Here is a 24,531-nt window from a genome sequence, read left to right as displayed (position 1 = left end):
TTACACTAAATACATTAACAACCAAACCAGACCCAACCACCAACCCATCCCCCAGGGTAATGGGAGAGCTAGGTGCTGCTCCTTATATACTACACCCAAATGCTGACACACCTTAATCAAATACACTCAACAGCACCTGCTACGTTTCACAGCTGTAAAGCTGGGTCTCGTTATCTTACTCTGGCCCTTGCTCTGGCCCCTTAAAGACATACACATCGGGTGGAACAATGATGAACCTTTACATTTAAAGAAACCATTCAACAGGAAGTTGTAGTCCAATTACCTGGAGAGCTCCAGGTTGGAAAAGCGGTTCCTTTCTCTAACCCCTTTGTCTGGGTTGCCATTTCACTTAAAAACAAGGGATGTCCTTTTACTTGCAAGCGCATCAGTCTGTACTGCTGGGCGTGGGAAAACGTCACAAATCCCACCAATTTTTGAATGGTTTTTTACCACAAAATCTGAATTGAAAAATATTATTAGGGGGAACCATGGAGGGAGGGGAAGTTGCAGATGGAGTGATTGATTGCTAAACTTGAAATGTTGTTGAATTGCTTATTTGTTTTAATAATAATAATAATAATAATAATAATAACAACAACAACAACAACAACAACAATTTATTATTTATACCCCGCCCATCTGACTGGGTTTCCCCAGCCACAATAATTCATCAAATATTAAAAGTTTCCCCAAACAGGGCTGCCTTCAGATGTCTTCTAAAAGCCAGATAGTTGTTTATTTCTTTGACATCTGATGGGAGGGCGTTCCACAGGGTGGGTGCCAATACCGAGAAGGCCCTCTGCCTGGTTCCCTGTAACTTGGTTTCTCACAGGGTAGGAACTGCCAGAAGGCCCTCAGAGCTGGACCTCAGTGTCCGGGCAGAATGATGGGGGTGGAGACGCTCCTTCAGGTATACGGGGCCAAGGCTGTTTAGGGCTTTCAATGTCAGCACCAACACTTTGAATTGTGCTCGGAAACGTACTTGGAGCCAATGTAGGTCTTTCAAGACCGGTGTTATGTGGCCACTCCCAGTCGCCAGTCTAGCTGCCGCATTCTGGATTAGTTGTAGTTTCTGCAGCCCTGGGACACCCCAGTTCTCAGGAAGTCAATGAAGACCTGAAGTTTATTAATGGATGGTCCTTTCTTACAAATTACTGGAATACTAACAGTAGGTAAGGCTGAACCTTTTAAGCTTTCTTAACTGAGGGGGGCACAGGTTCTCCCCCAACCGTGGTTGAATCCTGTGCCCCACTGACCCATTTCCACTGGTTCACGCAGCTCATATGCTGACATGTGATCTGTACAAGCTCATCCCTACGTCCTGAACTGGCTTTCCCTCTTGATCTCTCAGGGTACATCTCCCCCAAGTCACTTTTCACGCAGCTCTTCTGTTATGTACTGAGTTGAATAGGATCCAAAATGCAGCAGTCTGATTGGTCCTAGAACAATAGGATTCAGAATGCAGCAGTTTGATTGGTCCTAGAACAATAGGACCCAGAATGCAGCAGTCTGATTGGTCCACAGGAGCCACCCAATCCAGCTCTAGGTAGAAGTGAATCCACAACCTGATTGGCCTACAGGAGAATCCCGGAATTAGCCAAGCACGTGGGGCCCATTGTGTAAATAACGTATATAAAGCAGACATTCTGGGGGAACTTCCATTCCTCCTCACCACTATGAGCTGAATAAAGAGCATGAAATCCACTCTCGACTCCGAGTATATTTCATCTTGTCAAACAAAGCCTTCCCTAACTTACTTTGGCTCCCCTCTGCTAGAACCTCCACGGCCACTCCATGATCCACAAAACTGGTGGTGCACACAATTTGGCATCTAAATGCAAGTTTGCAAAAATTAGGGCTACCATATATCCTCTTTTTCCAGGATACGTCCCCTCTTTCAGGCCTGGTTACCACATGCCCTCTTTTCCCAGGACATGTCCTCTTTCTCAGAATTTTTCTGTTCGGGCGGATTTTAAAAATTTGGCCAAATGTCTGGGTTGTTTTTTGTTTCATTTCGTTTCTGGTAACCCAAGAAAATTTCAAAATAAAAACAATTTTAAAAGCCCTGCGTGTCACGCCCCTTGCTGTTTTTCGTGAATGCAACGGGAGTGCTCTGCAACCGACCAATTTTCCGTCTGGTGCAGAAATGTGAAGAAGCTGGGAGACACCGAAATTCCTATCCATCCCTATCTAATACAGGAATGCCAGTAAATACCACAGAAACTGGTTCACTTTTCCTGGCCTCTGATACCTTCACAATATTAAAATGTGATATTTTGTTTTCTCTGTCAAATATAAAATATATAATATATAATTTATCCTCACCAAACAGCAAGCCAGCACACGAAGGAGCCAGGTCTTGTATATTGACTGAGATGCCACTGTTCAGGGGAGGGAAGGAAGAGGAAAGAATATGAACTGAGACCAAGGCTGGGTGAAGGAAGCTGCGAATGAGATGGCTGCAATATTTGAGAAGCAGCTAATCATATTTATAGCACTTTTGGTTGCAAACCTTCACTTCCTGTTTCGGAGAGTGGCATGACTGAGAAAGCAAGCTACTATTTATTACAGCGGTAGAGAACCTTTTTGGGATGGACAGGTCAGATCTTTATTTTACCCATCCCTGCAGGCCAGCACCGGCAGGGGGGCAAAACTATTTACTGTATTTTTCACTCCATAAGATGCACTTTTTTCTTCCTAAAAAGTAAGGGGAAATGTCTGTGCCTCTTATGGAGGAAATGCGTGGTCCCTGGAGCTGAATTGCCCAGGGGCAAAAAGCAGATTATGCTTTTTTCTTTTTGAAAGAGGGAAGTGGGTGTTGAAACAAAGCCGCTGATTGGCAAGTGATCGGGAGGGAGATAAGGCTGCTGGTAAAGGAGGCTGCCTGGGAGGGGAGAGGTAAAGACAGCAAACTTGCAAGGAGAGGAGACAGGAAGACTAAAGCAATGGGGAGAGAAATTAGAAGAAAAGGAGGAGCAAAAAACTGCTCTAGCTAAGGAAAAGACACTAAGGCAAAGAAGAGGGAAGGGGGTGTTGAAAGGAAGCAGCTGATCGGCAAGCGATCGGGAGGGAGATAAGGGAGGCTATTGATAAAGGAGGCTGCCTGGGAGGGGGAAGGTAAAAGCCCATGGATCCTCAGGATTTTTGCACTGGGTCACCCCAAATTCACCATCTGATCACATAGCATGTCCATGGCTACAGCCTGCACCAAAAAAAATGTATCCACTGTTTCGTTGGACCGCAATGGCGCAAAAACGTGGTTACAAAGCACGGATCCACATGCATTCTCAGGATTTTTGCACTGGGCTACCCCAAACTCACCGTCAAATCACATGTCTGTGGCCACAACATGAACCAAAAAAATCATACATCTACTGTTTCGTTCAGAATATATATTTTTTTCTTGTTTTCCTCCTCTAAAAACTAGGTGCGTCTTATGGAGTGAAAAATACATTTTTTCGCATTATAATGGTGCCAGGTGATTGACAAGCAGACTGAACAACCCACTTGTCAAAGTTGGCCCATGTGGGGTGGGGAGATGTTGGAATATTCTAGAAGAAACTTGAAAAATGGTCTTGAAGAAGTTGCTAGGCAACGGAAAATTTCCCCAGCAACAGGTGTCACTATTAGGACATATGATCAACTAAGTCTGGGTCAGTGTAAGGGAGCAGGTGAATGAGTCAGCATTAGGTCTCTGGCTGGATGGCTAAAAGAGAAAAAGATTATGTTTCTTTCTTTATTTTTCTTTATTAATGACCAGTGTAAAGCTTTTGTAAATAATAAAAACTCTGAGAAACAGAACCAAATGGTGTTTATTCCTGTAATAGGAATTTCACTAAGAGCAAAGGTAGGCAAACTAAGGCCCGGGGACCGGATCTGGCCCAATCACCTTCTAAATCAGGCCAGTGGACGGTCCGGGGATCAGTGTGTTTTTACATGAGTAGAATGTGTGCTTTTATTTAAAATGCATCTCTGGGTTATTTGTGGGGCATAGGAATTCGTTCATTTTTTATTTTATTTTTTCAAAATATAGTGCGGCCCCCCACAAGGTCTGAGGGACAGTGGACCGGCCCCCTGCTGAAAAAGTTTGCAGACCCCTGACTAAGAGAGAGCTGGAATGCTGCTGCTGCTGCTGCAAAAAAGTAAAAGATGCAGAAAAAATTTTCTGTAAAAGGAACCCAGAAGAAAGAAATGAAAACCCAGGAGTAGATGCTCACGTACCAGCAGCAGATACGGTCCAAGTAGGATTGAACTCCCCACACAGTTCAATCCTGCTTTCTGCAAGCTTTGGGCAGGCCAGACTGTTCCCAGCAAGGATTGGCTAGGGCAGTCGAAGCAAGCATGACCGAACTCTCCTGCTCTGGAGGGTTGGACTCGAACCCATGGCTTCAAGTGGCAAGAAAGGAGATTCCGACTAAACATCAGGAAGAACTTTCTGGCAGTAAGAGCTGTTCCACAGTGGACTCCCACGAGAGGTTGTGGACTCTCCTTCCTTGGGAGCTTTTTAAGCAGAGGTTGGGTGGCCGTCTGCCATGGATGTTTAGCAGAGATTCCTGCATTGCAGGGGGTTGGACTAGATGATCCTTGGGGTCCCAACTCTACGATTCTATGATCAGCTGATGCATGGGGAGCTCAGTCCTGCCTTCTGCAACATTGCCTCTACCTGGCGTCGCAGGTGAGGACTTAGGGAGAACAGCCTCGCAGAACTAATTGGGGAGGCCTGGTAGGCTGCAATTGGCTCGCAAAACAAAGGTTCCCCACTCCGACTCATCACATCTTTCTTCCAAGGAACGCGGCGCAGTACAACCTCACAACTGCCTTGCGAAGCAGGCTAAGCTGAGGTCCAGCCAGCACCTTCCATGGCTGGCCAGGGATCTGAACTCAGGTCTCCGCAACCCAATCCCACCGCCATGGCTAGCCTTTGGGTTCCCCAAGAGCGCTTCTGGACTGAGAAGGTGTTCCACTATTACCTGTGGTTGAAGGCCTGTAGTCCCACGCAGGCCGACGCAAAAACAACCGCACGGCAGAAGCTGTTGGTGTGACCTATGCACAGGGCAAACATGCTGGAAACCCCTGAGCCGACGACCTCAAAGGAGAAGAAAGCCAAAACACCAAATTTAGCTGGAGTGGAATTTAGCAGATGGGGCGACAGCAGCTTCAGCTATCGTTACCTGACCACTGTTTCCCAGCCACCATCAAGGCCAACAATCCACTATCTGTATCAAATTCTGAACAATGGGGGAAGCCAGCCGGCTACTCCTGCGAAGGTTTACCCAGAACAAAGTGCCACAGGGTTCAATGGGACATAGGAAGTTTGTCAACCAAGGCCAATATTGCCTACTCAGACTGGCAGCAGCTCTTCTCCACATTTAACTTAAAGGTAAAGGTAAAGGTACCCCTAGGGACGCGGGTGGCGCTGTGGGTTAAACCACAGAGCCTAGGGCTTGCCGATCAGAAGGTCGGCGGTTCGAATCCACGCGACGGGGTGAGCTCCCATTGCTAAGTCCCTGCTCCTGCCCACCTAGCAGTTTGAAAGCACACCAGTGCTAGTAGATAAATAGGTACCGCTCCGGCAGGAAGGTAAACGGCGTTTCCGTGCGCTGCTCTGGTTCGCCAGAAGTGGCTTAGCCATGCTGGCCACATGACCCGGAAGCTGTACGCCGGCTCCCAATAAAGCGAGATGAGTGCCGCAACCCCAGAGTCGGTCACGACTGGACCTAATGATCAGGGGTACCTTTTACCTTTTAAAGGTACCCTTGACAGTTAGGTCCAGTCATGGACGACTCTGGGGTTGCTTGCTCATCTGGCTCTATAGGCCGAGGGAGCAGGCGTTTGTCCGCAGACAGCTTCCGGGTCATGTGGCGAACCAGAGCAGCACACAGAAACGCCATTTACCTTCCTGCCGGAGTGGTACCTATTTATCTACTTGCACTTGATGTGCTTTCGAACTGCTAGGTGGGCAGGAGCAGGACTGAACAACAGGAATTTACCCCATCGCGGGGATTCGAACCGCCAACCTTCTGATCCGCAAGCCCTAGGCTCTGTGGTTTAACCCACAGCACTACCTGCATCCCTCACATTTAACTTACTACTCAGTAAAGGCCCATATAAAGCTCATTGTATTGCTGCCAACCATGTTGTGTGTTTTGTAATTTAATTACAATGGGAATTGTGATTTTAACTGGGAAAGCAGTACATGGGGCAGGGATGTATAATCCCCCCCCAACCCATTGCAGCAAAACCCCCCTCCCTATGCTGCAATTATGGGTTGGTGGGAGCAACTATCATGAGTGCCAAAATCAACTCCCCTCTGCATGCCTGTAATTACTTATTTAAAAATCACAATTGGGACGTACTTAGACCTCATGTGTCCTGAGAAAGGCAATCAAGGAGGTCAGGGCACCATAAACTATTCTCTCCTACCTCCTTGCTTTTAACAGCACAAGAAACACTGTATACAGTGCCACTGTATTCTGCTCTGGTCAGACCTCACCTGGAGTACTGTGTCCAGTTCTGGGCACCACAGTTCAAGAAGGACATTGACAAACTGGAACGTGTCCAGAGGAGGGCAACCAAAATGGTCAAAGGCCTGGAAACGATGCCTTATGAGGAACGGCTAAGGGAGCTGGGCATGTTTAGCCTGGAGAAGAGGAGGCTAAGGGGTGATATGATAGCCATGTTCAAATATATAAAAGGATGTCACATAGAGGAGGGAGAAAGGTTGTTTTCTGCTGCTCCAGAGAAGCGGACACGGAGCAATGGATCCAAACTACAAGAAAGAAGATTCCACCTAAACATTAGGAAGAACTTCCTGACAGTAAGAGCTGTTCGACAGTGGAATTTGCTGCCAAGGAGTGTGGTGGAGTCTCCTTCTTTGGAGGTCTTTAAGCAGAGGCTTGACAACCATATGTCAGGAGTGCTCTGATGGTGTTTCCTGCTTGGCAGGGGGTTGGACTCGATGGCCCTTGTGGTCTCTTCCAACTCTATGATTCTATGATTCTATGATTCTATGATTCTAACTCCTGGATGGAAGAGAGGTGCTGGTGGCATATTTTTCCCAGACACTCAACGCAACCGAGCGGAACTACTCGCAAATCGACAAGGAGGGTCTGGCAATCATGAAGGGAGTAAAAAAATTCCATATGTCAGGAGTGCTCTGATGGTGTTTCCTGCTTGGCAGGGGGTTGGACTCGATGGCCCTTGTGGTCTCTTCCAACTCTATGATTCTATGATTCTATGATTCTATGAAACACCCTCTAAGGAAGGCCAGACGAAGAGATTAATGATCAGCCCCAGGTAACACAGTAAGTTACATGGCTGGGCAGGGATTTCTACCCAATGAAGTCACTGGGCAAGCCTATCTTCCACTTGGCCATCGGAACTTTATCTCTTCCTTCTCTGCACATCCACACCAAGGGATAGCTCAGTCGGTTGAGCATGAGACTCTTAATCTGAAGTTTGTGGGTTTGAGCCCCATACTGGGCAAACGATTCCTGCTTTGCAAGGGGTTGGACTAGATGGCCGCTGTGGTTCCCCTTCCAACTCCACAATTTCTGCACCCAAAAATCTGCTCTGGGGGGTTCCGCCAAGCATTTGCGGAGGGTGCGAGGAGCACTCAGGGGAGGCAGGAAAGGAAGCAGAAGTTTCATTCCACGAGCGGAAGTTGTGGGGCTACCTTTGAAGGTGACCCAGAAACTACAACGAATCCAGAATGCGGTAGCTGGACTGGTGACTGGGAGCGGCCGCTGAGACCACATAACACCGGTCCTGAAAGACCTACATTGGCTCCCAGTACGTTTCCGAGCACAATTCAGAGTGTTGGTGCTGACCTTTAAAGCCCTAAACAGCCTCGGTCCAGCATACCTGAAGGAGCGTCTCCACCCCCATCGTTCCGACCGGACACTGAGGTCCAGCTCTGAGGGCCTTCTGGCGGTTCCCTCACTGGGAGAAGCCAAGTTACAGGGAACCAGGCAGAGGGCCTTCTCGGTAGTGGCACCCGCCCTGTGGAACGCCCTCCCGTCAGATGTCAAAGAGAACAACAACTACCAGACTTTTAGAAGACATCTGAAGGCAGCCCTGGTTAGGGAAGCTTTTAATGTTTGATGCATTACTGTATTTTAATATTTTGTTGAAAGCCGCCCAGAATGGCTGGGGAAGCCCAGCCAGATGGGCGGGGTATGTATGTATGTATGTATGTATGTATGTATGTATGTATAAATAAATAAATTATTATTATTATTATTATTATTATTATTATTATTATTATTACTAACAGTTTTATGGGCTTCAATCTTGTGTCTCCCTGGTCCTTACTTGGCATCCTCAGTCAGAGTCAATTAACTTGTTCCTGCTAGCAGAAGCCCACAGAATGACTTCCACCAGGACAAGGGCCTTCTGTTTCCTCCTGTGCCCCCTAAATTGGCTCTTGGGGAGGTAGGGGTCAGGAGAGAACCCCCCAGAAGAGCCAGCCTACGGGGGGGGGGGAAGAGATCATCTCGCCTGGCAAGCAGGAACGTTTGTACTAGTGCAATGCTGAATTCCTCCCTCTGTCTTCTGTACCACCTTGACTGTAACGCAAAGAACAGACCTTGCAGATCTCCTCGCACAAGGAAACGTGTTCCTGTCATGCCAACCTGTTTGCACATTCATGGTCTTTTTCTCTCACCTGCATGAACTTACGGACAGTGATTGCTTTATATCCTGGAAGGAGAAAGAAAGAGTGTCAGAAAGTCTGGAGCAGTTTAAAGAGCCGAGCGCAGCAGCTGTCCTTAAATATCCAAAGGGCTGTTACACAGAAGTTTCTGCAGTGCATAGTTCAGCCTGGACGCTGAGGTCCAGCTCTGAGGGCCTTCTGGCGGTTCCCTCACTGTGAGAAGTGAGGTTACAGGGAACCAGGCAGAGGGCCTTCTCGGTAGTGGCGCCCGCCCTGTGTAACGCCCTCCCACCAGATGTCAAGGAAATAAACAACTACTGGACTTTTAGAAGACATCTGAAGGCAGCCCTGTTTAGGGAAGTTTTTAATGTTTGAAGTTTTATTGTTTTTATGTTCTGTTGGGAGACACCCAGAGTAGGCGGGGTATAAACAATAAAATAACACCACTTCTTCTTCTTCATTAGTATTAGCAACTTTTCGGGGGCAGGACCGGAGGCAAAAGTGGGTGAAGATTGGATTAGAAGTTTCAAGACGTGCTTTCGCTTATTATAAAACCAAAACACCCTAAAAGAGCAATACAGTGGACGCTCGGGTTGCAAATGCGATCTGTGCGTGATGCACATTCGCAACCCGCAGCTGCGCACGTGTGGGTTGTGATTCGGAGCTTCTGTGCATGTGCAAAGTACAAAGCTACACCTGTTGGATTTTCATCCATGCCCCTGCCCAACCGCCAGCATGGAGAGATGAAAGAGGGAAAACATCCCAAGGGATTAAGTTACCTTGATTGATAAACTGGTCAGAAAGGAATCCGCTGAACAAGCTTGTCGGGATTGCCACCAGCCAAGGCACAACATTAAATACCCACCCCTGAAAGGAGAGAGAAGGGAAACATGAACACACACACAAAAAAATGGCCAGTCCACTAACAGAAGCCTTGAGAGTGCAAGAGAATATGGATCAAGATCTGGCCCTGAATCAGCCATCTTCGAATGTTTACAAGAACATGGCCTGATCCTGCATGGCCCCTGTGTCAGAAGCCTCTTGGGGTCGTATGGTGCTGGTGAACAAGCAAACAGCCTCAGACCAAGTCAATTTCTTTGGCTATTTGGTTGAGCGCTCTCTCATGGCCTTAGGTTCCCATATGATGGTGGACTACAACTCCCATTATCCCCAGCCAGCTTAGCCATTGCTCAGGGATGATGGGAGTTGAAGCCCAACAATATCAGGGGACCCTCGGTAGAAGAATGTCCCATCTTTTAAAAATTTAATTTAACTTCTATACCGCTTAATATATTTTAAAAAATATGTTTGTACAGAAAAGCGGAAACAACAACAAACAGCATAAACGAAGGTAATACAGGAATACACAGTTACAAATAAATATGTCCTATTACTACGAAGTGAGCAATATATAAAAATCAGGGTCAATTCACTTTCCTTTCTGGCACACCCTCCCTCTCAGCCTCCGGGTTCTCAGCCAGGGTCCAAACAAACTCTTAGCTCAGCCGCCAAAGAGTTCCTGGACCGTTACCTCAGGCAGCAAAATGTCTTCAGCTAACCCTGTTTTTAAAAATCATTGCTGATTGAGCACCCGTTTATAGGAAGAATTTGTTTGCTGTGTGCACATTTGAACAGAAGGTGGTGCAGTTTTACCACACTGAGTCTTCTGACAGAGGATTAAAATTCACAGCCCCTGTATTAATACAAGAGGGTTGCCATATTTCAAAAAGTGAAAATGAGGACAAAAAGGTTGTTGAGCTTTTTTTTCAAAAAGAATATCGCCAAAATCTTGACATATGTCCCAATTTTCCTGGACATTTAAGCAGTGCCGTTTCCGACTGCCATATTCCGGCTGTGTCCGGGTAATTCTGGACACATGGCAGCCCTAATTATACAATTATTAAGTAACAGCAGAGTGCAGACAACAGGACAGTTGGAACAAATGCTTACCAGAGTGCTTCTGCGAGTCCCACCCCGCTCAGCACACTCTGGACGGCATCCATGTGACATGTCACATGGCCAGGCCCCCTCAATGTGGGAGGGGGGCAAGTCGCCACCCCTGCCAATCATCAACATTTCTCTGATGTAATTACTAAATGAAAAACCAAGGCCTTGAGGCAAAGGTTGCCTTAATGCAACAGTGATGGGGGACCTGTGCTCTTCCAGATGTTTCTGGACTACAACTCCCATCATCCCTGACCTCTGGGCATCAGCTGGGGCTGGTGGGAGTTGAGTTCAACCATATCTGGAGGCCACAGGTTCATCCAATCCTGCTTTTAAAGGGGCAGGCAGGAGTTGCCACTTGCGATTCCTACTGACAGCTGAAAGCTCTGTTTATGCTTCTGGGAGCCATTCACAACCCCTCAACTGTCCTTCTCTTTCCTTCTTATCCACAATGCCAGCTTACTTTGGAATCAGGAAAAGTCTCCTTGAAGAAAGTCGGAAGCCAGGAGAGGAGGGTGAAAAAGGAGCCGGCCGCACACAGTTGAGCTGTGATCACTGCCCTGGGGGGAGATATACAGGAGAAGCCACAGTTAGATGTGGTGGATCATTAGGGTATGCACAAAACTAACAATAACAATAACAATATTTTTTTATTTATACCCTGCCCTCCCTGGCCAGAGCTGGGCTCAGGGCAGCTAACACCAGTAAAATTACAATAAAAACATAATAGGGGAGGGGGAAAAACCAACAATTTAAAATACAGGTTAAAAATACAATTTAAAATGCAGCCTCATTTTAATAATAGCCCATAAATCAAAACCATAAGGGGAGGGAAACATAAGGGTCAGACTGAGTCCACACCAAAGGCCAGGCGGAACAGCTCTGTCTTGCAGGCCCTGCGGAAAGATGTCAAGTCCCGCAGGGCTCTAGTCTCTTGTGACAGAGCGTTCCACCAAGTCGGGGCCAGTACTGAAAAGGCCCTGGCCCTAGTTGAGACCAATCTAACCACCTTGCCACCTGGGACCTCCAAAATGTTGTCATTTGCGGACCTTAAGGTCCTCCGCGGGGCATACCAGGAGAGGCAGTCCCGTAGGTACGTGGGTCCTAGGCCGCATAGGGCTTTAAAGGTCAAAACCAGCACCTTAAACCTGACCCTGTACTCCACCATGATCCTGGGAATCGTAGCATTGTGAAGGTAATAGCAGTCTCCTAGTAATTCCTGGCCCCCGTAGCAAACTATAGTTTCCAGATTATTAAACCTGACCCTGTACTCCACCGGGAGCCAGTGCAGTTGGTAAAGCACTGGATGAATGTGATCCTGCAGGAAAGACCCCGTAAGGAGCCTCGCCGTAGCATTCTGCACCAGCTGGAGTTTCTGGATCAGCTTCAAGGGCATACACATACACATTTTCAAGGAAACTGAGCAAGCACTATAACTGGCAGCTCAGGCGCAGAGCATGTGCAGAACAGGGATGGGGAAACTTTGGCCCTCTGGCTGTTGCTGGACAACTACTCCCATCACCCCTGACCACATGGGGCTGAGGCTCCTGGAGAGTCCAACAGTACCTGGAAGGTCCAAGGCTCTCTAGCCCTGATTTGGAAGGTCTCGGGTTTAGTCCCTAGTATCTCCACTTGAAGAAGACTCAGGTACAGTGGAAGACCTCTCCCTGAGACCCTGGAGGTTACCGGTACCTGCCAGCCAAAATAGATGACATGGGACTTGCTTAGAAGGACAAATAGCGAAATGGGATATAAGCAGGGATGTTGGAGGATTCTGATGGAATAAGATGTCCGCTTGTTTGTTCTATGTCCAGAAAGGAAATCAATCTGGCAAACATGGTTGATATTCACTGTTGTTGGTGCCTTCGGTCCGCAAACAATATGCAATTGATTATTCCAACCCCTGCCCCCAAACTGTTTAAATTACGTTTCATTTGCCCTGGAATGAATGGGGTGGGGTAACATAATGACAATGTAATTTGAGTACAGGGGAACGTTGGTTCTCGAACTTAATCCATTCTGAAAGTCCGTTCCGACTCCCGAAACGTTCGAAAACCAGTTGGCACCGGCGCCCCAGAAACAATAGCTGACAGCCACATTGGACGTTTTGCTTCCAAAAAATGTTTGAAAACTGGAACACTCACTTCCGGGTTTTCAGTGTTTGGGAGCTGATTTGTTTGTCAACTAAGCCGTTCGGGAACCAAGGTTCCACTGTAATTAATCATGTAATTTCATCATAGTGGAAAGTGAGACAAATAACGGTATTTGGCAGAAGATGAACTGAAGTGGAAGGGAAACAGTGCTGCATGTGACAAATGCAGGATGGAAAGGGTAACAACATCTTTTTAACCCCTGGGTATAAGGCAGCTGCTGATGTATTGTGAACTAGGGGGTGGATGTGGGGTTTACTGGGGAAAGCAGAGGGAGACGGACAAACAGCAAACTACCATGAGGGCTAGAAACTTACTTTTAAATAAAGCAGAGCCAGCTGAGCACCAGTCACGGCCAGAATGTAAAAAGAAGTAAAAATGATTTGTAGGTGGAATAAATGCAAACGTAAGCCCTGTTCACATATCTCAAAGCATAGAGGCACCAGTTGACTCTACTCCAGGTAACCCCAACCTGCGGCCCTCCAGATGTTTTAGCCTACAACTCCCATGATCCCTAGCTAACATGACCAATGGTTAGGGATAATGGGAATTGTAGTCCAAAACATCTGGAGGGGCGAAGGTTGGGGATGCCTGCTCTACTCCGCTTGACTTCTGCTTCTTTCTGGCATATCTGGAGAACTCTTTGAGTGGTCAGGAACCCCACTTGCATGAAGGGCCCCTGCACATATAGCTGTATCAGCAAAGGTTGGCCTTTATGGCTGCGGCTGATAGAAGCCATGGTGCAAAATATTTGTGGGTCCCAGGCTGACAAAGAACTGGATGGATGAATACATGACAATGACTTACCATACAGGGGCCTTTTTGAATATCTGTTTCCAAGGCACTTTGGTCTGTTTGGATAAGGAGAGGCCCTTTGCTAAGTCTTCCAAAGGGATGATGAGTTCTGCGTAAAGCAAAGAAGACATATCTAAACCCAGGGTTTAATAATATCCAGAATCAATGCATGCAGGGGCTGAAACAGACATCTAAACGTTCTCCCTATCTATTAGCATTAACAGAGAACTATCTTTTAACAAGGGACGCAGGTGGCGCTGTGGGTTAAACCACAGAGCCTAGGACTTGCCGATCAGAAGGTTGGCAGTTCGGATCCCCACAACGGGGTGAGCTCCCGTTGCTCGGTCCCTGCTCCTGCCAACCTAGCAGTTTGAAAGCAAGTCAAAGTGCAAGTAGATAAATAGGTACAGCTCCGGCGGGAAGGTAAACGCCGTTTCCGTGCACTGCTCTGGTTCGCCAGAAGCGGCTTAGTCATGCTGGCCACATGACCTGGAAGCTGTACGCTGGCTCCCTCGGCCAATAAAGCTAGATGAGCGCCGCAACCCCAGAGTCGTTCATGACTGGACCTAATGGTCAGGGGTCCCTTTACTTTATCTTTTAACAAGAACCTAATTCAAACCTGCCTTGTCATAATGCTGGCTTCTTTCGAAACATTTTCTGGCAATTGCAAAGCTTATTTTGCTCATCCTTCCCACAATCCCATATTCACACCCTGTGCCAAATGCCACTTTAGTCCCCAATGGGGCCTACAAAAGCACACTTCAGGTTTCCGATGTTCAGCTGGGAGGGAGGGCTTGCACTGAAAGTGTCATTTACCCTTTCCATTCACGAGGTATTTGCGCATGCAGTAAACCCACAGCAATGTCAGGGCCCCCGAGAAGTAGAAGACGCTCTTCCAGCCATACCAGTCGAGAAGCAGGGACCCGGCGGCCCCCATCACCAGCGTCCTGGAAGGGGGAGGGAGAATTAGGACGACAGGAGGGGAAATGGGAGTTCCTGCTAACCTGGCAAGGACTTTTCCCACCTGCCTGACCCCACCCTCCGGCCTTCAAAAGGGAGCTGTTTCCTCTGCGAGAGTCATGGGGGTGGGGAAAGTGAATTTTGCAAACTCAGCAGTGCTGTTTCTTTTGGGCTGTTCGTTCGTTAACGTTGTTAATATTGTTTTGTGGATCATGAGTGCTGTAATGCTTTGCCGGTTGTATTGTGTTTTTAATATTCTGTTGGGAGCCACCCAGGGTGGGTGGGGAAAACCAACCAGATAGGCGGGGTATAAATAACAAATTATAATTATAATAATAATTTTTGATAGATTTTTCGGAGCTAGCCGACCTGCCTGGAAGAGTCCGCGATCAGAAGGAGGAGGAGCACCAGGAAGAATGGAAGAATTTCAAAGACTATTTACTTAAATATGCTAAGATAAATTGAATAGAAATACTTGCAAAAAACAGACAGGCTAAGGATTTAAATATGTGAAGTTGTAGAATAATATGTTTAAAGTAAAGATGAAAAGAAACAAAGATGTTAAGAGGATTAAGTAAATTTTATGAGATTTTGTTTTGGAAAACTGTTACAATGATATATAATGAAATTCAGTCAAGGGAATTTGAGGAAGTCACTTAACAATGTCATTAAGATTGGAATAAGTACAGTTATGATGCATGTTTGTTTGTTAGTTTAAAATTTTGGAAAATTTATTTAATAATTTGAAAAAAATAATAATAAAAAATATTATAATATGACTTTTCTTGCGGTTGCGCTGTTTAGCCTCTTTTTTTATTTTACTGTCAGGCTGCAAAAAAACAGACTTGGAGAGGCGGGAAAAGGAGCATGAGTAGTTCAGTCAGTAGAGTAAGTCTCAGGTTTGAGACCCAAATTGGGCAAAAGATTCCTGCACTGCAGGGGGTTGGACTAGATGACCCTAAGGGTCCCCTTGCCATTCTACGACTCTACTAGCAGAATTTATCTTGTAACTTACCCAAACTGAGATCCTGTCCCAACCGTGCTGTATGTGAATGCCCTTTCGTTCTCCCGCACTTTCCGGGAAAACAGGCTTGCCAAGGCAGGAAAGTAAACCCCTGATAAAAGGTCAAGAGGGAGGAAATTCCGTTATAATCAGCAACAGGTTTGATGCAGGTCCTGTGAACGCTACACAGCTCCTCTTTGCCACTGATTGCCTAAGAAATTCGTCTCTCTTTTTAAATTCCACACCCAACAGAGTACAGTGGATGCTCAGGTTGCGAACGTGATCTGTGCGGGATGCACGTTCGCGACCCGCGTCTGTGCACGTGCGGGTTGCCATTCGGGGCTTCTGCGCATGTGCAAAGCACGATTTAGCACTTCTGCGCATACGCGACTGCTGAAACCCGGAAGTAACCCGTTCCGGTACTTACGGGTTTCAGCAGTCCGCAACCTAAAAAAACGCAGCCTGAAGCGGACGCAACCTGAGGTATGACAGTAATGGCGCTGTTTGTCAACATTCTGTTGCTGGCACCGTTCCCTCCCAAACCCTGGATATTGTGAGCACTGCCTATCCAAACGTTTGCCAGGAGGGCCATGCAGGGCCTTTTTTACCGCATGCGTCTTTGGATAAAGGTTGACACATGCTGTGTGGGATGTGATACGTAAGTAGCAGTCAAGTACAACATTCCTTGTTTTCCTAGAGAGGACATGCAGGGGAATGTTTGGTCCAGCCAGTCGAAAACTTCCTGTTTCCTCCTGGCTGGGACGTACTTCCTCTGCATGTGACTAGAGGTGGGCGTGACCTTACCAGTCCACATAACAAAAGGACAAGGCACGCAGCACTCTCTTTCTTTTTGACTTCCTCCGTCGTTGGAGCAGCTTTTAGTTAGAGATGCTCTGTTGACTTTCAGCCAACAGAGGACACTGGGATTATCCCCATATCGGAGAGCTCCACATGTATATACTTTGTAACTAAGTCTGCCTTCTGGGATCCAAATGTGAACAGATTGTGAGTAAATTACTTTTATATACTTTACACAGGATTGTGGCATGTTTATTCTTTTAAGAGGGATATAAGGGAACTTACCAGGAACCTAATAGTGAGAGGCGTACACAAGCCTGCAACCAGCTACCCTCTACGCATTTATAAGGGGAATGTGAAACTCTGCTAAGTAGGGAAGTTCATAAAAAACTTTTAAAAAAAAGCAGTTAATATCTTTGCCCTCCTCCAAGAAAATAGCTGTTTACTTGGCCGTTTTCCAATAATAATAATAATAATAATAATAATAATAATAATAATAATAATAATTTATTTATACCCTGCCCATTTGGCTGGGTTTCCCCAGCCACTCTGGGCAGCTTCCATCAGAATATTAAAATACAATATGTCCTATGTCATGAAGGCTGAAATTTCAATTCAGTGGAGCAGGGTCAAGATATTAACTGATATGCAGAAATTTCAGATATAGCTATATAATCCCTAGTGTAGTAAAATAAGACCTTTGGAGCACGCATTTTTTAAAAAAAAGTTTTTTACGAACCTCCCTACTGCTAAGTAAAGGAACTTGCTAGCGCAGGTTAGGAAGGATATTAATAAACAATATATCCTCTCCTGCCTCCCTGAACATTCCCACATGCTGCAGTGTGCATGCTGCCTGCAAGCCCTTTTTGGCAAACAGTCATGGCATGATACGAGTGGTCCAGGTGAAGGAAAGAACTGGTGAAACATTTTAGTTAGGCTGCACTTTTCTTGTGGGTGCACCTAAGTAAATTCATTCATTCATTCATTTTCCTTCCTTCCTTTTGGATCATGAATCATTAGCTGAGTCTGTTTTTTGGGAATTTTGGGACAGTCTTGGAAGCAGATTGTCTCACCTTGCAGTAAGCCCATAAGGAACCGGGAGAAAGCGATGAGAACCAGGTGAGCAGAGCCGACATAGGTGAGCAGAGGGGTGATGGCCGTGATGGAGCCCCAGACGGATGCAGAGAGAAGGATAACTTTCTCTCCTCCTATCCTAGAAGGCAGAAAAGAGTCAGGGTACCAGCCCCAGGGGTGCTTTCTGCACTCCAGGTCCCAAGTTCCCAGCCTTAAAAGGTAAAGGTACCCCTGCCCGTACGGGCCAGTCTTGACAGACTCTGGGGTTGTGCGCCCATCTCACTCAAGAGGCCGGGGGCCAGCGCTGTCCGGAGACACTTCCGGGTCACGTGGCCAGCGTGACATCGCTGCTCTGGCGAGCCAGAGCCGCACACGGAAACGCCGTTTACCTTCCCGCCAGTAAGCGGTCCCTATTTATCTACTTGCACCCATGGGTGCTTTCGAACTGCTAGGTTGGCAGGCGCTGGGACCGAGCAGCGGGAGCGCACCCCGCCGCGGGGATTCGAACCGCCGACCTTTCGATCGGCAAGCCCTAGGCGCTGAGGCTTTTACCCACAGCGCCACCTATGCAAAGCCCGCAAGCGGGACCTAAATGCTACAACTGATATTCAGAAGCATGCTGCCTCCGACAGAAGGATATAGCCTTCAGGCAGGGTGGATAAAAATCAATGATTTTAATAAATAAATAAATCAGATTTTTAAAAATTTAAATCAATTTTTTTTTAAAATTTAAATCGGATTTATAAATTAAATGCTTTTGGAGGGAAAAGTTTTCTAAAGATAGTTTTCTATTTAAGTTACATTATAGTAACTTAGGCTATTCGTCAGGAACTATAGGCTATTCATCAGGAAATAAGGATTTGTTTTAAGTTTTTCATGTGTGCTAAAACTAAGTCTTGGTTTGTTTGTTTTTAAAAAGCTGTTTAACCACATCAGTTAACAAACACAGATATATATGCTATAATGCTATTGTTTTAGTTGAAAAAGTTGTTTAAATTGTTATTAAGGAAATGATTATTTTTCTCCTCTCAATGAAGTACAGCAGAAAAGTTGTCCAAATATAAACAGTTATTAAACCTCACAATAATTTCATAATTATCTGTCTATGTATTTCTAATAGTATAACCAAATCAGTAATTTTTGATGTAACTGTAAAAACTACTCTGAAAATTTATTATTCCAAAAATCTGGTTGTAAATATTAAGATGATACCAGCAAGAATGAGTCTTTCTGTAAAAAAATTATTTAAATCAAGTTTACTGACTAGTGATTTAAATTGATTTGATTTAAATCAAATCCACCCCGGCTTCAGGGTTAGTAGCCACAGACAGCTGCCACTCAGAATCCAAGTGGCGAAATAAAAAGTTCTAAATCTAGCGGATTTCAAATAAGCGTGGCTCTTCCCTTCGGCTCTATAAGGGGCACAGTGCGAGACAAATCGTACCGATCGCTCAGGTGGCCTCCGACGATTTGGGTCAGACAGTAGCCCCAGAAGAAGCTGCTCAGCACGATGCCTGACTGCCTCTTGTCCCAGTCAAAGTGAGCGCTCATGGCGGCAACAGAGATGGGCAGCGCGACCCTCGTGCAGTAGAGCAGGCAGGTCCCAAGTAGCAACGCTATGGTCCATATTCGAGATTCAGGCCTGCAAAGATAAAGAAAAAGGAACACTCCTTTAAAAAAATGGCTGTTGTTATTTTTATTAATTATTATTATTATTATTATTATTAATACCCTGCCCAAATGACTGGGTTTCCCCAGCCACTCTGGGCAGCTCCCAACAGAATATAAAAAACATGATAAAACATCAAACATTCAAAACTTCTCTAAACAGGGCTGCCTTCAGATGTCTTTTAAACGTCAGATAGTTGTTTATTTCTTTCACATCTGGTGGGAGGGCGTTCCACAGGGCGGGCGCCACCACCGAGAAGGCCCTCTGCCTGCTTCCCTGTAACTTCACTTCTCGCAGCGAGGGAACCCCCAGAAGGCCCTCGGAGCTGGACCTCAGTGTCCGGGCTGAACGACGGGGGTGGAGACGCTCCTTCAGGTTTACTGGAGGTATACAATTCAACACTTTGAACTGTGCCTGGAAACGTACTGGGAGCCAATGTAGGTGTCTTCCCAAAAACTCATCCCAAACCCAAACTCCCCAAAAGTGCCATGACGATCGGGAAATTGTAACGGAGGTAGGACCGTGAAATCTGGAAGCCCCTAGTCATGAACCAGCACATGGGCGGTGGATTCAGATTCGGTCGTTCTGACTCAAGGAATGAGGCAGTTGAGCAGCTCGGCAGCTGTATCCGTGACTGAGCAGCACAATCTTACTCAGCTGCCAGTGATCGCCAAGGAAGAAGAAGACTTGGCAATGCTTTTAAACGCCTCTGCTGTTACTTCTGTGCTGTTTGCAACTGTCTTTACTGCATTTTGAGCCTTGCCATGAGACATGTGCGTGGAAGGCGATTTAATAATTTTCCTGCACTGGAAAGAGGGAGGCACTCAACAACCTCTGAGGTCCTTCCTGACTCTTATGACTTTGCAGAGGAACAGCCAAGGACGAGAGAGGTTGGCTTTCCAGAGGCAAGATTTGAAGCGGGGGCTTCCTGACTTGCAGGCCGGCTGTCACTTCCCCATCACCCTTCGTGCCTGTTACACTGAATCTGATTCAGATCACATAGCGCAGGCAAGGCAGGTTCCCTTCAGGGCCTCGGCAAGTCCAACTGGTCTCCCTTCCCGTAGCAGCTCCTCACATTGTCACAAGCCTTCAAAAGGCCTGCCACTCACCTGTCATCCTGAACTGAGCTGGCACGGCAGCCCCAGCAGTGGATTAGCAATCCTGATGGTAACTTGGCACGGTGCCCAAATCCTTTGTGGGAGGGCAAAACGAGAAAGCGCTCGCTCCTGCCTTCCGCGAACACAGTTCTTGGCAAGGGATGCATTCTCCAACTCCACAGCAGTTTTGACCGAACAAAATTTATATATAATACATTAGCAAACCTGCTAGCTAGTTAGTTGCAAATGGAATACAGATCCGTATCTGTTTATTTTTAAGCACTGTAGATTTCCCTTAATAGCCTGTGTTTCCCACTGAGGTAGAAAGGCAGAATTTAAGAGCTGGCCTTTTTGCTTTGCTCTGCTGAATAAGACCCATCTAAATAGGGACTGCAACTAACCCAGGTCATTTGTTCCAGTTCTCACGAAAATATTTAACTCTCATCATCATCATCATCATCATCAAGAATTACTGAATGCCTACAGCATACATTGCGGGCAAAATACCATGAGCAATTGACAATGATGATCACCATTAAGCCATGTAAAAATGGTGTGTATTTATTTTTATTTCTATGCAATGTACATTTTAAATTGCTGGTTTTATTTATATTTTTATTTTTTACCCCAAGGACTTCCTGCTTTTAGGCTCCTGGCTTTGCATTGATTGTTTTAATGTATGTAAACTGCTTAGAGCTTGGAGAGTTTTTCAGTTAAGCAGTATCCACACATTCTGTTAAATAAAAATGAAAGCAAGCAGCAACCAACAGGACAAATATTTTTCAAACAGGAAAAGAAGGGTCAATTCTACTCTCAGCAGAAACAATTCTCTTCCCCCCCCTTATTTTGTAGGGTCTATGCAAACATGAGGGAATTTTGCTATCTGATTACCACATCCATTATGGTGGCTTGACCCAAAATGTCTCAGAATGGGAGTCTGGGTTTTGACAAAAGAACTTTAACTTTTCTGTTCCGGCTCTGGATGTTCCCTGAAGAAGCTCGCCCACCTGCAAGGATGGGGTCCAAAGGGGTTGCTTGGCAGACTGTGCAAGAGAAGCAACACAGTTCTGAATTTTGAGGAAGAGGGACAGAGGAAGACCTGTGCGTTGATTGAAACACGGAGAGATCACAGCGAAAGCGGACAATTACGACATAATTCTCCGTTCGAATTGCAAACACCAGTTTGACCCCTTGCACACATTTTACAGGAGGGAAATGCAAAAGGCATTATAGATTACTATCTTGTTTTCCAAATACTCTGCTTGTGTAATAGGATCTTGGCCTTCCTTAGGAAACCAAGGCCTTTTGGGTCTGTTGACAGTCTGCGGACATTGTGGCTTTAATATCGTCCCTACTCCTTAGCCTTATACCCCTCTCTCCCTACCCTTTTGCTTAACATCCAGCGCGATGAAGGGCTCTGCAGAACTCGAATGTTTGCTCACAAAAGAACTCTGGCGTTTTGGTTGGTCCTCCTGTCATACATTTGCACCCTGCCTTTCCTCTCAGAACTTTCGAACATGGCCTTTCGCCAATCCGCCATTTTATCCTCCTAACAACCAACCCTGCAAGCTAGGCAGAGAGGTAGCACCTGGCTAAAAGATCACTCAGCACACTTCATGGGTAAAAGTACGGCTCTACCGTCCATTTTAGATTCCGCCTCCCCATGGACCAATACAGTTGCGTATTAAGAAAGAAAGTCATTTTGCAAGAAGCCGAGTTACAGGGAACCAGGCAGAGGGCCTTCTCGGTAGTGGCACCCGCCCTGTGGAACGCCCTCCCACCAGATGTCAAAGAGGAAAACAACTACAGTGGTACCTCAGGTTACATACGCTTCAGGTTACAGACTCCGCTAACCCAGAAATATTACCTCGGGTTAGGAACTTTGCTTCAGGATGAGAACAGAAATTGAACAGCAGCAGTGCCGCAGCAGCGGGAGGCCCCATTAGCTAAAGTGGTACCTCAGGTTAAGAACAGTTTCAGGTTAAGAACGGACCTCCAGAACGAATTAAGTTCTTAACCTGAGGTACCACTGTACTAGACTTTTAGAAGACATCTGAAGGCAGCCCTGTTTAGGGAAGCTTTTAATGTTTAATAGACTATTGTATTTTAATATTCTGTTGGAAGCCACCCAGAGTGGCTGGGGAAACCCAGCCAGATGGGAGGGGTATAAATAATAATAATAATAATAATAATAATAATAATAATAATAATAATAACAATAATAATAATAATAATAATTCTATCCGTTATATTTTTATCTGCACAATCGGAATGAATTTCAGGAACCAAAATGTCATTTTGAAGAATATGACTTCCGAGCCACCTGGCCCCCAAATGGCAACTGGACATTCCGTTTTGGTGACCGTAACCCTGGTTTAAGGAGCCATTTGGTGCCTAGCTTATATACATAGCTGTCAACTTTTCCCTTTTCTTGCGAGGAATCCTATTCGGAATAAGGGAATTTCCCTTAAAAAAGGGAAACGTGGACAGCTATGCTTATATATCTTGAGTTTCTAACACTGCTGGGGTTGAATGAAGGATTCCGCTGGTGCAAGAGGACTTCCTTTTCCTCTTCTACCCCCCACGACCCCCTTCCAAATCTGCTCTGGGGGGTGTCTCCCAAACATCCAGAAAATATTTTAAGAGGCAGGGACTGGAAGGAGAGGAAATTCAAGTCAACTGCGTGCAAAGAACTCTGGAGCTGTAACCCTTTGACAAACAGCCTCCTTCCCTGTTTGTCATAACTTCTTCCCACCTTTACGCAACATTTAACTAACCAGCCTACGTATATTTATCATGTTGTGGAGAATGATTAACCAAGACTTGGCCATGCATTCAAAAACAGCTTAGAACCGCATTAGCCCCACTGCTTTCAGTCAGGCTCAGCCCACGTCTACAACAGAGGCAAAGGAGCCAACAAAATCGCTGTATGAGTGGGAATAACTTTTGCAAGGTCAACGGCGCCTATGCCTATACTGCTCCCAAATTGGGGCAACCAACTATCAGAGCACATTTGCGGGAAGCCTGGGAAAGGACTGGGAGTGGGACGTTGTTCTGCTTGCTCAATTATTTAGTGTTATAAGCAGTGCTTTTTTTTCTTTAAAAAAAAAATGTTTAGAAGGCAGGGAAGTTTTTAATGCGTGACATTTTAATGTATTTTTAATCCTTGTTGGAAGTCACCCAGAGTGGCTGGGGAAACCCAGCCAGATGGGTGGGGTACAAATAATAATAAATTATTATTTAGACTCAAGAAAACCACCATTTTATAGTTCAAATTGGGGAAAATAAATAGAGTAAATGGGAAAAAGTACAAAGATTCACAAAATGTTTTGGGGTATCCGTACCCCTGCGTCCCCCCCCAAAAAAAGCACTGGTTATAAGAATTTCAATGTCTCTGTACAGAATATTCATATATGCACACAATCTAAATATATGAACCACGTGTCTGACATAGTATGGGGGGGGGGATAAAAAAATTCCTTCCAGTAGCACCTTAGAGACCAAGTAAGTTTGTTATTGGTATGAGCTTTCGTGTGCATGCACACTTCTTCAGAAGTGTGCTACTGAAAGGAATTTTTTTATTTTGTTTCGACTACGGCAGACCAACACAGCTACTTACCTGTATCTAATAGTATGGGAAAGCAATCCTGAAGCCATTTTGACTCTCCCAATGACCTCATATACCGTATTTTTCGCACCATAGGACGCACTTTTTCCCCTCCAAAAATGAAGGGGAAATGTGTGTGCGTCCTATGGTGCGAATGCAGGCTTTCGCTGAAGCCTGGAGAGCGAGAGGCATCGGTGCGCACCGACCCCTCTCGCTCTCCAGGCTTCAGGAAGCTATCCGCAAGCCTTGCAAGCCCGGCGGGAGTTCCCGCGGGCTCACAAGGCTTGCGGGCAGCAGCCTGCAGCCCCGGCGAGTGTCCGCAAGCCTTGCGCGCCCGGCGGGAGGTCCCGACGGGCGCGCGAGGCTTGGGGCGGCAGCCTGTCACCCGAAGCACGGGGAGCCCTCCAGAGGGCTCCCCGTGCTTCGGGCGAGTGTTCGCAAGGCTTGGGGCGGCAGCCGCGGCTGGGGGGGGGGATAATTTTTTTTTATTCATTCCCCCCCCCCAAAAAAATGAGGTGCATCCTATGGGCCGGTGCGCCCTATAGAATGAAAAATACGGTATTCCTCTGCAATAAGGGAGGCAAATGGGGAAAGCCTTCCCATTGGGCCTTTTGCTTGCAAATCATGTCCTAGGGGCGTATTTGTGTATGAATAGGGTGAGCCTGTGACCTGGATTCAGGAATTAAAGTATTTACCATCACAAAAGAATGGCCAGGCTGCCCAGGTAAAGCGATCAGTGACCATTATCAGGTATCCTGGCAGATAGGATTTCTGCTGTAGA

At 46.2% G+C, this 24,531-nt stretch overlaps 1 protein-coding gene across 2 annotated transcripts in view; it reads right to left on the bottom strand.

Annotated features, from left to right (window-relative positions):
- Positions 1–24,531, bottom strand: part of SLC17A9 (solute carrier family 17 member 9) — a 35,603-nt gene that overhangs the window by 5,462 nt on the left and 5,610 nt on the right. The window contains exons 1-11 of one of the 2 annotated variants that reach the window (XM_053394472.1): positions 20,156–20,320; positions 18,822–19,019; positions 17,377–17,516; positions 15,518–15,617; positions 14,359–14,489; positions 13,555–13,651; positions 11,061–11,157; positions 9,433–9,520; positions 8,666–8,700; positions 4,971–5,086; positions 2,326–2,381 (exon numbers count right to left, since the gene is read on the bottom strand). In XM_053394472.1, the coding sequence (XP_053250447.1) occupies positions 2,326–2,381; positions 4,971–5,086; positions 8,666–8,700; positions 9,433–9,520; positions 11,061–11,157; positions 13,555–13,651; positions 14,359–14,489; positions 15,518–15,617; positions 17,377–17,516; positions 18,822–19,019; positions 20,156–20,310 (1,213 nt within the window). In that variant the 5' untranslated portion in view covers positions 20,311–20,320. Of the gene's footprint in view, positions 1–2,325; positions 2,382–4,970; positions 5,087–8,665; positions 8,701–9,432; positions 9,521–11,060; positions 11,158–13,554; positions 13,652–14,358; positions 14,490–15,517; positions 15,618–17,376; positions 17,517–18,821; positions 19,020–20,155; positions 20,321–24,531 lie in introns of those variants that run through there. The other variant, XM_053394473.1, reaches the window with a different exon arrangement.

Source organism: Podarcis raffonei, chromosome 6, assembly GCF_027172205.1.
Source record: "Podarcis raffonei isolate rPodRaf1 chromosome 6, rPodRaf1.pri, whole genome shotgun sequence".
Taxonomy (NCBI): Eukaryota; Metazoa; Chordata; class Lepidosauria; order Squamata; family Lacertidae; genus Podarcis; species Podarcis raffonei.
This window is presented reverse-complemented; position numbering and strand designations above follow the sequence as displayed.